Source organism: Mercenaria mercenaria, chromosome 2 (genome assembly GCF_021730395.1).
Source record: "Mercenaria mercenaria strain notata chromosome 2, MADL_Memer_1, whole genome shotgun sequence".
NCBI lineage: Eukaryota > Metazoa > Mollusca > Bivalvia > Venerida > Veneridae > Mercenaria > Mercenaria mercenaria.
In genome coordinates this window covers 32,760,848-32,774,621 of record NC_069362.1, presented here as the reverse complement: position 1 = coordinate 32,774,621, position 13,774 = coordinate 32,760,848, and the positions used below count along the sequence as shown (strand labels likewise).

General features: G+C 34.8%; 1 protein-coding gene across 5 annotated transcripts; it reads left to right on the top strand.

The window, feature by feature from the left end:
* On the top strand, positions 1-13,563 carry LOC123562096 (vesicular glutamate transporter 1-like). Of its 5 annotated transcripts, none has more exons than XM_053534396.1 (11): positions 1-157; positions 319-726; positions 4,084-4,317; positions 5,331-5,418; positions 5,904-5,999; positions 6,407-6,540; positions 8,611-8,763; positions 9,872-10,004; positions 11,785-11,938; positions 12,214-12,304; positions 12,838-13,563. In XM_053534396.1, exons 2-11 carry the CDS (start codon positions 319-321, stop codon positions 12,994-12,996), a joined length of 1,650 nt encoding a protein of 549 aa, XP_053390371.1. In that variant the 5' UTR covers positions 1-157; the 3' UTR covers positions 12,997-13,563. The 5 variants fall into 5 exon arrangements, with proteins under 5 accessions (XP_053390371.1, XP_053390383.1, XP_053390380.1 ...); XM_053534405.1 differs by having other exon boundaries at positions 9-111; XM_053534408.1 differs by lacking the exon at positions 8,611-8,763.
* The last annotated feature ends 211 nt before the right edge of the window (positions 13,564-13,774 follow it).

Genomic DNA, 13,774 nt, shown 5'->3' with positions numbered 1-13,774 from the left:
TGGGCGAAATGTGTAACGTGTCGTATAATGCATTTATACATTTTACATAAACAGAGCGTTAAAACTGGTTATAAATCATAACGATTTAAACCTAAACGCATAGACCTACGTGTAAGAAAATATCATTATATCGATATAAAATCGCGTTCAAATTCAAGTAAGTTATCGAACAGTCTTCTACATTTCTTGTGAAATTAATGGAATAATCGAAATATAATATTACTAAATCACCGCGTCAACGCTACATTTAACTTTTGTATGTAATGGTGAAATTCTGATCGGATACATTTATAAATTCCCTTTTCTTGATGTTTTCAGATGTGTCGAATAAACAGTTCGGATAATGACGAAGAACATGGCGAGACTGAGACAACATTGTGTTCTAAACGATGGATGCTATTCTGTATGGGTGTCTGGTTTGGAGTGATGGCGTATATGTTAAACTCCAACATGAGTGTCGCAATAGTTTCTATGAACAGACAACAATCTATCCAAGTGGAAGACTATCAGCATCAAGCATCTACGTTAGCTAGTTTTACTATTCTATCTTCAAGGTCATTATCATATAGTAATGCCAGTACAGATGGATATCCGGCACCTAACCCGAACATTGAAAATGAGCCAGTACATTACAAATGGAACGGATCGACTCCGTCATATAAGGACCTTGACAAGAGGAATAGTGACAAATGCAGGAAGCATGTGCGAAACAATTTTCCATATAAGGTATATCTGATTTCGTGTTATTGTAAATTAGCCGTCCGTCTCCAGTTAGTTTACTACCCATGTGCCCGTGTATAAGCTAATGAGCGGACTGGCATCATCTGGGGTCCGTTTCACGAAACCTACTTATGACAAAGTTTGAACTTACTTAGGAGTAAACTGTGCTATCAGCTGTTTCCTGAAACTTGTTTTAACTAAGTTCAAACTTAATACAAGGTGATGTCCGACCATTACATAGGATGGAACTAAATGTGGTGTCCGACTATGTGCTATACTTGTATGAGTACGAGTAGAGAACCTCTGAATGTAATAATTATTGTAATATGCAAACAATTGTCCGAAAAGAACATCGAGTTATTTAATGAGAATTTGAAACTGTCAGTAAATATACCTTGATAACACAGTTTTGTAAAAACTGTTTGGTAATTTGTACCTATTGAAACATGAAACATCGCATTGGATAATTTTAGCTGTATATAATCATGTTTTGTAATACATAACAAATTTGTTACAATCTGATAGTTAAACCAGTATATCATAATTAATTTGAAAAAAAAAACAAACTGATAATTGAAATTATATACATCTGGATATGAATTATTTTATTTAACGTTTTTGTTGGCGTGGACTATGGGTTCGAGTAGGCGATTGTTTTGGAAAGGGATTTACGTTTGAAATTATTCGTCAACTACTCTGGTGGGGAATTTAACAAAATGTTAGTAGTGATACAGAATTGTTAGATAAACCATTAATCATTACTTTATAGAAAATACTGTTGAAAAACGGCGTTAAACTGGTTTAAGAGTGTGCTCTAGATGTGTGTGTGTGTGTGTGTGTGCGTGGGGGGTGGGGGGGGGGGGGGGGGGGGGCAAAGATACTGAAAGGCGATACGGTATCGGACGCAAGCGAATGATTTTGATTTTCAATACAAAAGCCTGAACTCTTGAATATCATATGTACAAAGGCCATTTCAAAATATTATGCATATTGAGTTCAAGGACGTAAATATAAAATAATTGATATCGCGTCTCAAGGACGAAAATATATAAGTTCAAAATTATAAACCACAGAGAGGAAATGTGATAAACCATGGTGAGACAGTATGTGCGGTATATATACGAAATCGTGGTTTAAAGTGCACTGTACATATTGCAAATCCAAGTTATATTTTATAACTGGAGTGTGCAGTAGTTATACATACACTTAAGTGAAAGTGAATCTATCATAAGTAACCCTAATAGCCACCAAAACATTTGGAAAATGTCCAGTCTCCTCAAGTTAGTATGAAAAATTCAAATAACTATGTACTGTTTTATTTTACCGTTTTTCTAAATAACAGGCTATACCATTTATATATACATGTACATCAAAAACCTAAATGCTGATGATAAGAGGATATCGAACCGTAAACAATATTTCCTTTTGAAAACGTTTAAGCTGTTTTTTGCTATAAAAGTAATCAAATGTTAAACTTGACTCCACCTTTTCCTTCAAAACACAATATTATGTTTCATGTACAAAATGTGTAAACCTTCAAAAAACAATATTTTTTGTGATTGACATAGAAATTACATTATGTTGATACAGCTAATAATATTGATATTTAACAATGTCCGAAACCTATAGAACGACTTAAAGATAACATTTTGGGAAGAATTCTATGGAAAACGTTTTTCTGGAATTAATTTACCGAACAGTAGGATCTGTTGTTTTGGTTCTACTTGTTATTAATGACACAAATTCTCTAATAAAAAAGGATAAAATCTGCAGTTCGTTTCAGTGATGTGTTCTTCCTGCGTACAAAGTATTGCATTACAATTTGCTGAAAATAAATTAGTAGATATTTTAGGATGTCACGTTCCTACAGACGCTCAAATTAAAGTAATGATATTTCATCGTATACTTTATATATATGAAACAGTGAAGGTTATAACTTGAGACACTCGTAATAAGCTCGAGTCTTACTCAACATTTACAGGTAACAGATCGCTAAAAGTCCTTAATGTACTTGTAAAGTGTTTTGAAACCTCCCCTTGGGTTATTTTTTAAACGTTAACGGCTTTTGTTTTCATAAAACTTATACCAAACTATTCAGAACAAGTAGAAGAGGCTTTCAAGACTGGTTTTACTGTTTGGAATTTGCCTAACGTATGCTTGGAAACAACTTTTAGATATTGTATATATTGATATTTTTTCGTCAACAGACTTATCTTGCACATATGCGGGTCTCATTTCTAACGCATCATTGGTTGCTGTAACCGATATGTTGATAATATTTCTAACTTGTCATAAGTTTACAGTTCCAGTGTTTTCACTACAACGGTAGCCCAGAGGAATATTGCAAATAGTTTTGATGTTGCTGTTGTTAATGTTCCAATGTGTCTTATAAGATTATTATGTATTGAAACCTGTATTCCTGCCTGTCTCGACGAGTCGGTATTGTCGTAGGGTTTTTGTTTAAGACAACGAAAAAGACCAAACCTTTCGAATCCGATGGAGGTTATCTTTCTTTCTGTGTGAGCAACTGCAAATGCATTATAAAGCTGAGCTGAGAACCAGATATTGCAATGTCTAAACCCAAAGAGACACTCTCTACATGAAAGCGGTTTCCGTTTTGCTTAATTTGGCGATTGTATACTAGTAGATCTATATGTAACATACATGTAATCATAGATCTTTCAGTCTCAGTTATGTTGAACTTTAGCATCATAAACGGGCTTCTGATTAACTTTTACAAAACGATAACATTTTTACAATTTCTTTTAACGGTAACATGTCTAGATATGATTATATTCTTCTCATATATTCTGATTATTTATTAATGTTCATTTCTTTAATTGTATTATTGTTATAATTATTTTACTGAAAATAAAGTAATTAATTAATCAATCAATCAATCAATAAAAAATAAATATCAAACTTCTTTTCTCAAAAAGAGATTTTGTTATTATGTCTATAATTAGTGTGCGCTTTGTAAAATGTATATTATAGCTGTTCTGAACAGTTTAGTAAAGATATAAGTGGTAATGGTATATGAGGTATAAATATCCAAATTAAAATTCAGCTGATTGGGATCTGAAAACATTCATACAATCCTTCACTAACAAACCAAAGAAACATTTGACCTTAATTATTATGGTTATGTATTTTTCCCCAAGCCTATTACAGAAATATACTGTTGATCTTTGTGAAGTATAAATCATACGGATTTTACTTATTTACCTGTTCTAATAGATAACACTCATTAAACAAATTATGTTACTCTATGTGTTTCATTCATTTGTTGGGACAGCCACGAAAGGCGAGTCGTGTTCTTGAGCCGTATCGTTCAGACATGCAGTTTCGAACTATCTATTTCAGCTTGGTGAATTCACATGGACCAAACGCACACAATCATTCGTGTTGTCCGGCTATTACTATGGTTACATGATGTCGCAGATTCCGGGTGGATGGTTGTCGGAAAGATTTGGCGGGAAACATGTGATTGGTACATGTATAGGCATCACATCAACTCTCACTCTGCTTATACCTGCGATGGCTAGAACAAGTGCGTACATGGTAGTTGTTGCGAGAGTACTAATGGGTTTATCAACGGTAAAATAGTACACATACATTTCAACTGCATCTTCACTTTCATGTTGCCGCTTTTATAAAAGTTCTTTTTTATGCCCCCGAAGGGAGGCATATAGTTTTTGAACCGTCTGTCGGTCTGTCAGTCTGTCTGTCGGTCTGTCAGTCTGTCGGTCTGTCAGTCTGTCCGCAATTTTCGTGTCCGGTCCATATCTTTGTCATCGATGGATGGATTTTCAAATACCTTGGCATGAATATGTACCACAGTAAGACGACGTGTCGCGCGCAAGACCCAGGTCCGTAGCTCAAAGGTCAAGGTCACACTTAGACGTTAAAGGTCATTTTTCATGATAGTGCATTCGTGTCCGGTCCATATCTTTGTCATCCATGGATGGATTTTCAAATAACTTGGCATGAATGTGTACCACAGTAAGACGACGTGTCGCGCGCAAGACCCAGGTCCGTAGCTCAAAGGTCAAGGTCACACTTAGATGTTAAAGGTCATTTTTCATGATAGTGCATTCGTGTCCGGTCCATATCTTTGTCATCCATGGATGGATTTTCAAATAACTTGGCATGAATGTGTACCACAGTAAGACGACGTGTCGCGCGCAAGAACCAGGTCCGTAGCTCAAAGGTCAAGGTCACACTTAGACGTTAAAGGTCATATTTCATGATAGTGCATTGATGGGCGTGTCCGGTCCATATCTTTGTCATTCATGCATGGATTTTAAAATTATTGGGCATGAATGTGTACCACAGTAAGACGACGTGTCGCGCGCAAGACCCAGGTCCGTAGGTCAAAGGTCCTAAACTCTAACATCGGCCATAACTATTCATTCAAAGTGCCATCGGGGACATGTGTCATCCTATGGAGACAGCTCTTGTTTCTGTTGAAATTTGAGTTTTATTATATTTCACGTGAGTAGAAATAAAATCAACACTCTTTCGATTTATATGAATGTACCAGAGTGTGTGTTTTGTCATTTTGTCCATGTGTTTTAATTTATAAAACATACAATTCCATTCTTTATAAGGGTGCAAGTACTCCAGGGTGGTATATGTTGACGGGTGTCTGGGCATTGCCCCATGAACGGAGTAGATTTTCTGGAGCTATCTGGTTTGGTAAGTGTTTACCTTAATCTAATGTTGCATCCTCAATATTGCAGGTCTGGTCCTGCAAAAGAATGATTAGCTACGGTTTAATTAAAGTGAAGAATATGTTATATGATAGCTAAAAGCGCCGTTTGTGAAGTTTATATAAAGCCGTGAAAAATATCACTTTCATGCTGAAGCAAATATTAGAATTTTGGTAAAAGCATTTCAAATACCTAATCACATATTGAATGTTTGTTTGGTTTTAAGAAGCACATACAGAACGGATAGGATTTTTCCAGCTTTAATTGTGCGGCACCTCGGTTAAAGCACACATCTTCATATCTTTCTCACAGGAAAGAATTCGACTTTCCGTAAGAAACTTCGAACACACTGCCATGACTGGCTGGACATTTGAAGTCCGCTTCCTTACACTGAATTAGCTCCATCTAGTTTTCACTATGTTACTATGTAGGAAGCAAAGGCTATGTTAAAATGTTTTTTCATTGTTCCAGGAAGCGTGTTTGGCATCGTACTCGGGTATTCCTCTGCGGGTTTCCTCTGTGCACATGGGTTTGACAATGGATGGGCATCAGTATTCTACGTACATGGTAATTGCGTTTTAATGATTACAGTATAGTCAACTACTGATCAAACACAAGGGAGTGGAGTGGGGTCCATTCAATGTTTAAAATACGGAATTTCGTTAGACATTTTGTTACCTTGAATGAACTTTTCCTTCTTCCAGTGGGTGTTCTTACAAATTTAATTCATCAAAATTCATTATGGAATATTTTTTTTATAAAAAATCATGACTTTTGTATAACAATTATATGAGAGCGGGGTAATTGTGGTGAAATGTATTTAATCACTGTTTTGGTTTCACTTCGTTTTATAAGTTTAGAATAATAGAAAACTTTTTTAAAACATACCACTTAGCTATATTAGTTACAGGTGCGGTTTTGAAAATCGGTATAAGTTTACTTACCCGTATTTTGAGTGACTAATCATGATACAGGTCTGATTGGATATTTGTTCGTGGCTTGCTGGTTATACATAGTTTACAGTTCGCCTAAGCAGCATCCGAGGATCTCAGAAGCTGAAAGAAAACTTCTAGAAGGGAATATCCATATACCGATTGAAAAGCAAGCTGTAAGTGATCAATGAAAGACAGTAGAATTTTTTACATACAATAAATGACATTGCTTTAGAGCAAACATACTGACACAGTACCAGAGAAATGTTTGAGTAAATGCAGTTGTACGTAATGCAGAAAAAATATGATAGATCGGTAAATATTTACTTTTTTCATATGGTTTTAATTCAGTTGTGAAGTTCAGTTGGAGTATGACTGCATTGGATATCTAGTTAGTATACAGTTTTGGAATAGCTAATATGCCAATCAATAATTAAACTACATACAAGCCATTCATTAAGTTATTAAAATGAATTCACTTTTCCCTCTCATTTCTTCAGTAGCCAGGCAAACCTGTTTTTAACTATAGACCAGTCAATAGCACAACGTATCGAGCGATGGTTTGTATATGGGATGAAGAGAGATCACAATTAGTATAACGCTCACCGGAGATTTTTATATATGGTGTCATATTATAATTTATTATATACCTACATAAATTCTGTAAAAAATCGGCTTGTATTTCACAATTAAATATGAACAGACAGAAAAAAATTCCGTATTGTACCTTTTAAATTCCGTATTGTACCTTCCGTATTGTATGCTGCTGGACTATTTTTAGCTCATCTGATTTTTTGAAAAAAAATGATGAGTTATTGTCATCACTTGAGCGGGCGTCGGCGTCGGCGTCTGCGTCGGCGTTGCCTGGTTAAGTTTTATGTTTAGGTCAGCTTTTCTCTTAAACTATCAAAGCTATTGCTTTGAAACTTGGAATACTTGTTCACCATCATAAGCTGACCCTGTATAGCAAGAAACATAACTCCATCTTGCTTTTTGCAAGATTTATGGCCCCTTTTGTACTTAGAAAATATCAGATTTCTTGGTTAAGTTTTATGTTTAGGTCAACTTTTCTCCTAAACTATCAAAGCTATTGCTTTGAAACTTGGAATACTTGTTCACCATCATAAGCAGACCCTGTACATCAAGAAACATAACTCCATCTTGCTTTTTGCAAGATTTATTGCCCCTTTTGGACTTAGAAAATCAGTTTTCTTGGTTAAGTTTTATGTTTAGGTCAGCTTTTATCCTAAACTATCAAAGCTATTGCTTTAAAACTTGCAACACTTGTTCAACATCATAAGTTGACCCTGCACAGCAAGAAACATAACTCCATCCTGCTTTTTGCAAGATTTATGGCCCCTTTTGGACTTAGAAAATATCAAATGTCTTGGTTAAGTTTTATGTTTAGGTCAATTTTTTCTCTTAAACTATCAAAGCTATTGCTTTGAAACTTGCAACACTTGTTGACCATCATAAGCTGACCCTGTACAGCAAGCAACATAACTCCATCTTGCTTTTTGCAATAATTATTGCCCCTTTTGGACTTAGAAAATCATTTTCTTGCTTGAGTATTATGTTTAAGTCAACTTTTCTCATAAACTATCAAAGCTATTGCTTTAAAACTTGCAACAGTTTTTCACCATTATAAGTGGACACTGAACATCAAGAAACATAACTCTATCCTGCTTTTTGCAAGAATGATGGCCCTTTTTAGACTTAGAAAATTATGGGTAGGACAATATTTCTATTACACAAAAAAAAATCAGATGAGCGTCAGCACCCGCAAGGCGGTGCTCTTGTTATAAATATGCATGACCCGACACATTTCTATAAATAGCGCAAATAAAAACTTCACTAAGTTCCATTTAATATCGATAAACATTGAAGATTTCGTTCAAGAACAAAACGAGAATCAAACTGGTAAAGGTATATAATAAAAGGGTCATTATAACAGTAGCTAGATCTGGGACTTTGTATTAGGCTCTCGTGGATTTTGCAAGCCGGTCGGATCACACTTGGCGCTTGCGCGCTTCGTGTGATCCGATCCTGCAAAATCCACTCGAGCCGAATACTGCATCCCAGATCAGTCTACTGTTATAATAACCCTATTATATTATACCGACAGAATCAAAGGCCATGCGTGTAATTGATTAATGTTTTAGTTTTATCGTTGCATTTCTGCAGTCGTAGGTTTTTTTTATAGCGGTACAAACTAAAATCAGATAAAATAATTTTTGCTTTTGTAGGTCAAGTCTAAGGTACCGTGGAAGAAAATTCTTACTTACGGACCAGTTTGGGTTATTTTTATCACACATGCCTCGGACAACTGGATATATTACTTGTGTATAACATGCTTACCTCTATATATGAAAGAAGTATTAAAATTCGACATCCAAAGCGTATGTTCAGTTTATACCTTATTTTCTTGTTAAGTTTTACTAAGTTATCCTACTCAAACGTGTTTTATTCCAAGCTGAAAAACATAAATGTCTCCATGTTCAGCTATCGATGTAGCATTAAACTGGAACTTTGTGTCGTTTATAGAAAGTTATTTATATGGCTGTTCTTATGAAGTTATAACTAATTTTTGATAGGAATCTACTATATTTTTGTTGTTTCTATGATACTTTTAAATTGTTTATATTTGTAGTAAATAGCTTGGGCGGGTACCTTTTGATTTTTACCAACCGTTCAAGCTGGAATGTCGCCTTTTGATCTATATTGTGTCGATTGTGTAACTGAAAACTAAATGTCGAGAAAGAAACGTGAATTAAACAAAAAGTTTTTTTTTCCATTTTATGATACGGATATTTTAAAACAAAGGAAAATCTGTTAATGATTACTTTCAAGTCATGACAAGTAGACAGAAACTAGAGTGGCTTCAAGGTCTACGTGATTTATTTCCTTACTTCTTCGAATTTAAGCGGTACTTTCTCATATTGAAATCCTGTTTACAGAGAAACGACGCATTTGTCTCGTTCATCATTTTTGATTGCGGGTTTATCCAGCTATCAAAGTTACAAGTGTATTTCTGACAATCATATAGCTTCTTTATTTGATTCCAATTCACATCCAAAGATGTCATGTGCTACACAAAGTAGTCCCATTCATGAATAATGCGGACGAATTATCAATGATCATGTAGTTCTTACTCAACCTGTATCCATTCACACTGACCATTTAGATTATACGCATTTGTATTTGTTTCTCATACATGTATATTTATAGATTGGCATGTAAACAGAAAATAGTTATATATATAAATCTAGCAAAACTCGCAACCACCAGACATCTCAAGGCTTTGATTACAGTATGTTAGTGCAGATGTTACAAGACATATGATCACTATACGATTAATACAATAACATTTACGAATAGACTGAATCACTAGTTATTTCAGCATCAGTGAACGGCCTTCTCGACTCTGTGTCCATTAAGAATTCCATTCGATATATTTGAACAACAAGACCGTTGTAACAGAATCGTCATGCCTTTTTTTATTTTCAGAATGGGATATATTCTTCCTTACCTTTTTTAACAATGATGGTTGCGATTACTTTAGCTGCAACATTAGCGGATTTGATACGATCAAAACAATTTTTAAAGGTCACAACGATACGAAAGTTGTTTCAAGTGACAGGTAAAGTTCTGTAACTGAATATTACATCATTATATATATTTTTATATAAAATGCATAAAACCTGTTCTTTTATAAAAGAATTTAATTAAGTGATCAATACTTTAGAAAGGTTTTGAAAGATAGTCTACCATACGGCCAGTCAATCCTTAAACTGTCTTCGAAAATTTGCAAGAGAAAAGAGAGGGCAATCGTAAGCTCAAATAGCTTTCTGTTTATTTCGCGAATTATTAATTTGTAAATGTTTCATGAATTGCTGGAATAAAATACGTTTAACCTAAACATATAATATTTTTTCAAAGATATAAAGATATTGCAGAACGAATCTACGTTGCTACGTGTATGGTTTGTAGTATTTTTTATCTCTTTGCCCGAAAGAGATACTAGGAGTTTACCATATTGCTGAAAATCTTTCTAGGCTTTCATCTACCTGCATACTACGAGGGCTGTTAAAAAATAACGTAGCCTTTTGACGTCAAATGTCGCATATTATGCAAATAGCAATGTGCAATATATCGTTGTAATTCGCAATCTTTCTGTAAATTGGTCATACTTTTTTTGTAACATTTTTGCTGATAGGCGAAGCGCGTCGAACGTTTTTATTACCATAGCTACGGATAACCGGCGCAGTCGCTTTTTCATCTGTCGTGATTTGAATTCGATCGCTAATGTTCGCACTAATAGTATACTTTTTTGCCCAAAAATACGTCAAAGTGCAGCAACACGTCAGGATGACATGCACCTAGAGTATGGCGTCATTCCGACGTGGGAGGCGGAAGAAAACAACGTTTAAACTATGTGAGAATTACTGTTTATAATGCATGTAATGTCGTCATCGACTCGCATAGATAATAAGACAGTTGCTTAGTTATGGAGAAATTTTGGCGAACAGCAACTGAAATTCATAAACTAATGAAGCAGACGCCACAACAATTTTCAGTCATCTGTGTCTTTATCTTCAAGTGATACAAACGATTCTCAAATGGTCCAGAATTGCTTAAAGATAGCGAAGATGGAGGGAGAAAACGGAAAATCTGCGAATGGACGTTAACGCCAATGTATGACGCCGTAGATAAAGACCAAGTACTCACGTTGAGTACCCTGTCCGAGATATGTGGCATAAATGTTCATAACTTTTTAGTATTCTAAACAAACAACTAAGTATTGCTCATGAAAATTTATAAAAGAAATTTACAAAATTTAATATGAATTAATGCAAACTTAATGAAAGCATCAAAATGAAGGCACGACGTAGTTAACGTCGTTGAAATATGATCGCTGTGCGCCGGGTCCGTGTAAGTGACTGTTTTTGAGGAGGCGTAACTCCTGACTGCATGGTCATAATCGCGTCAAATTTGCAGTGCAGTTAGTAGAAAGATTGAAATCATGACGGTATATTCTTGTTTTGCTTCATTAAAGTATATAAAAGCTAGAGAAAAAGTCTATGTTATTTTTGAAGAGCCCTCGTATTATGTATTTTACAAATTTGGATCTTTCAGATAATTTAGTATTTTGTTCTTTGTTTATACGACCTGCAAGAACTCATAGGACGTCACAATTTAAGGTAGTGGACCCGTATTGACAGTCGGTAATTTCCGTGTGATTACGTAACCATCGTATCTTATTTCGGTATTCATGTCGTTTAGATAAAACAGCCGGGAAGTTCCGAAATCGGTTACGAAAATAGTAACGAAACGGAAATATCAGATTGCCATTACAGGTTCAGTAACTTGAGGTAATATGTCATGGTAAATTAACTGCGCAGTATATTGTTCATTTGTAGGGTTGCTTGGTGTGGCCGCATTTGTGTTGATTCCTGGGTATCTGGATTGTAGTTTGCGAGAAATTGTGATAGTTTGTCTATGTCTTTGTACATTCTTTGAATCAGTTGGATGTGTAGGCGGACATACATGTGTAGCTGTTGATATATCACCTAGGTAATTTCTGTTTATTGAGAATATGATGATGAAAAAACCAAATGGTTTTAAGATGTGACAGTATTTAGCTATACTTCTGTTATTTCGAATGAAAAATGATGTTTACTGACATCTGGATAAGTCTCATATGTAATATTATGTGAACCTCTTCTGTATTTACAGGTGAAGAACCTGAAGTCTAGTAAAATTTGTATTTTACTGTCACTATACAATTTTAATTCTTAGAAGTGTGACCATATGTTTATGTTAATCAGGTTGAAATTAAATATTTTCAGGTATGCATCTATCATATTTGGGATATCTAATGCCATTGCTTCAATACCGGGAATTCTGGCACCTTTAATGGTAGCTGAACTCACCAAAAACGTAAGGAAGTATAACCTATAATATTATGTACTTTTTTGTTTTACATCACACCAGATTCTAACATTTTCATTGACTACAAATTGGTTAATATTATATTATTAATTATTAGGTCGGTTAGTGACCCTCCATGGGAATATGAGGACAGTGTGATAGATATAGGTGCTAGGCTAACGCCTTGCTCCCATTTTTCATACCGACGTTTATTTCCATGGAAGATTACTAAACAACCCAATAATTAATAATATACGTTATGCTGTGGCATATCATCTTAAACAATCAATATGTCTCGAGAATTTGTATTTACGTCTTTTACCCTGCAATTACTTATTTAGCGGTTATTATAACCAAACCAGTTTTGACAGGTTCTTCGCCAGCGTGCCGTGCCAATCGGAGGAGGTTGAAAAGAGTATAAAATGAAAATGACAAAAAATACTTGTTCATTATCGAGATTTATATTGTTCTCATGTTTAGTTTATATATGTTATGAAAAAATGTCAAAATCTGTAATTAAGCAAATTTTGTTCTGATTTTAGCAAACAAGCGCAGAGTGGAGAATTGTGTTTTACATTGCTGCAGCAGTTTCCGTCTTTGCCGCCGTGATATTTGGGGTGTTTGCTAGCAGTGAGCTCGCACCATGGGAAGAAAGGAAGAAAACTGACGTACAAATACCATTAAAAGAATCAAATGGTTAGAGGACGGCAAATATGGAAAATATAAATGTCCGCATATTCGACAAAAATACAATATGGCGATATGAAGGTCGCTTATGAATCGCGAAAAATGATGTTATTTTTTGTCCATAAGGGAGCCAAACATTGAAGAGTATAAAATGAATTCACTTGTTGTTTAAGAACACCTTTCAAGTGACGAAAATATAGCATGAAATTTAACTAGAGATAGTGAAGTATTAACACACCACCTGGAATGCCTATAGATTCGTGACAAGAACAAATGATGTAACGTAGCCAATTGACTAGCTAAAATATGTTAGCTTTGACAATACAAAACTGAACAGAATATAGAACGGATATATGTGACCATTCGGCAAGAAATTGTATTATAATGTTAGTAAGTCTTAGTTAAATCCAACTACTTAATTTCTAATGAACATGTGCTTCAGTTAATCGTATCTCGCTCGATACTGAAAGTAACTGAGTGATATTAGTGCGATCGCGTTTTAATTAGACTAAATATTTTTTCATGATAAACATGCATTGAAATGTATTTGCACAGAAAATTAAAAGTATTTTTAACTGAAATTTATCGTTACATTTACATAACACAAACTACACAGAAACCTTATGGCAAAATAGTGAATATATTATTTCAATTTTATATCGAGGATGCCCTATGGCTTAACCGAGCCTGCAACATTTTCGTTTATGTCGTGTTAGGCGACCTGTTGCTTTCAACTGTTTCTATTTTATTGTCACAGCAGCGTTGTTTGTGCCATGTGGCGGCCGTAAAAAG

Excerpts from the sequence above, each read along its gene's own strand:
- LOC123562096 (XM_053534396.1), top strand. The coding sequence starts at position 319 with ATGTGTCGAATAAACAGTTCGGATAATGACGAAGAACATGGCGAGACT. Across the intron at positions 10,005-11,784 it reads AAAGTTGTTTCAAGTGACAG|GGTTGCTTGGTGTGGCCGCA; the intron begins GTAAAGTTCTGT and ends GTTCATTTGTAG. Across the intron at positions 12,305-12,837 it reads TAGCTGAACTCACCAAAAAC|CAAACAAGCGCAGAGTGGAG; the intron begins GTAAGGAAGTAT and ends TTCTGATTTTAG.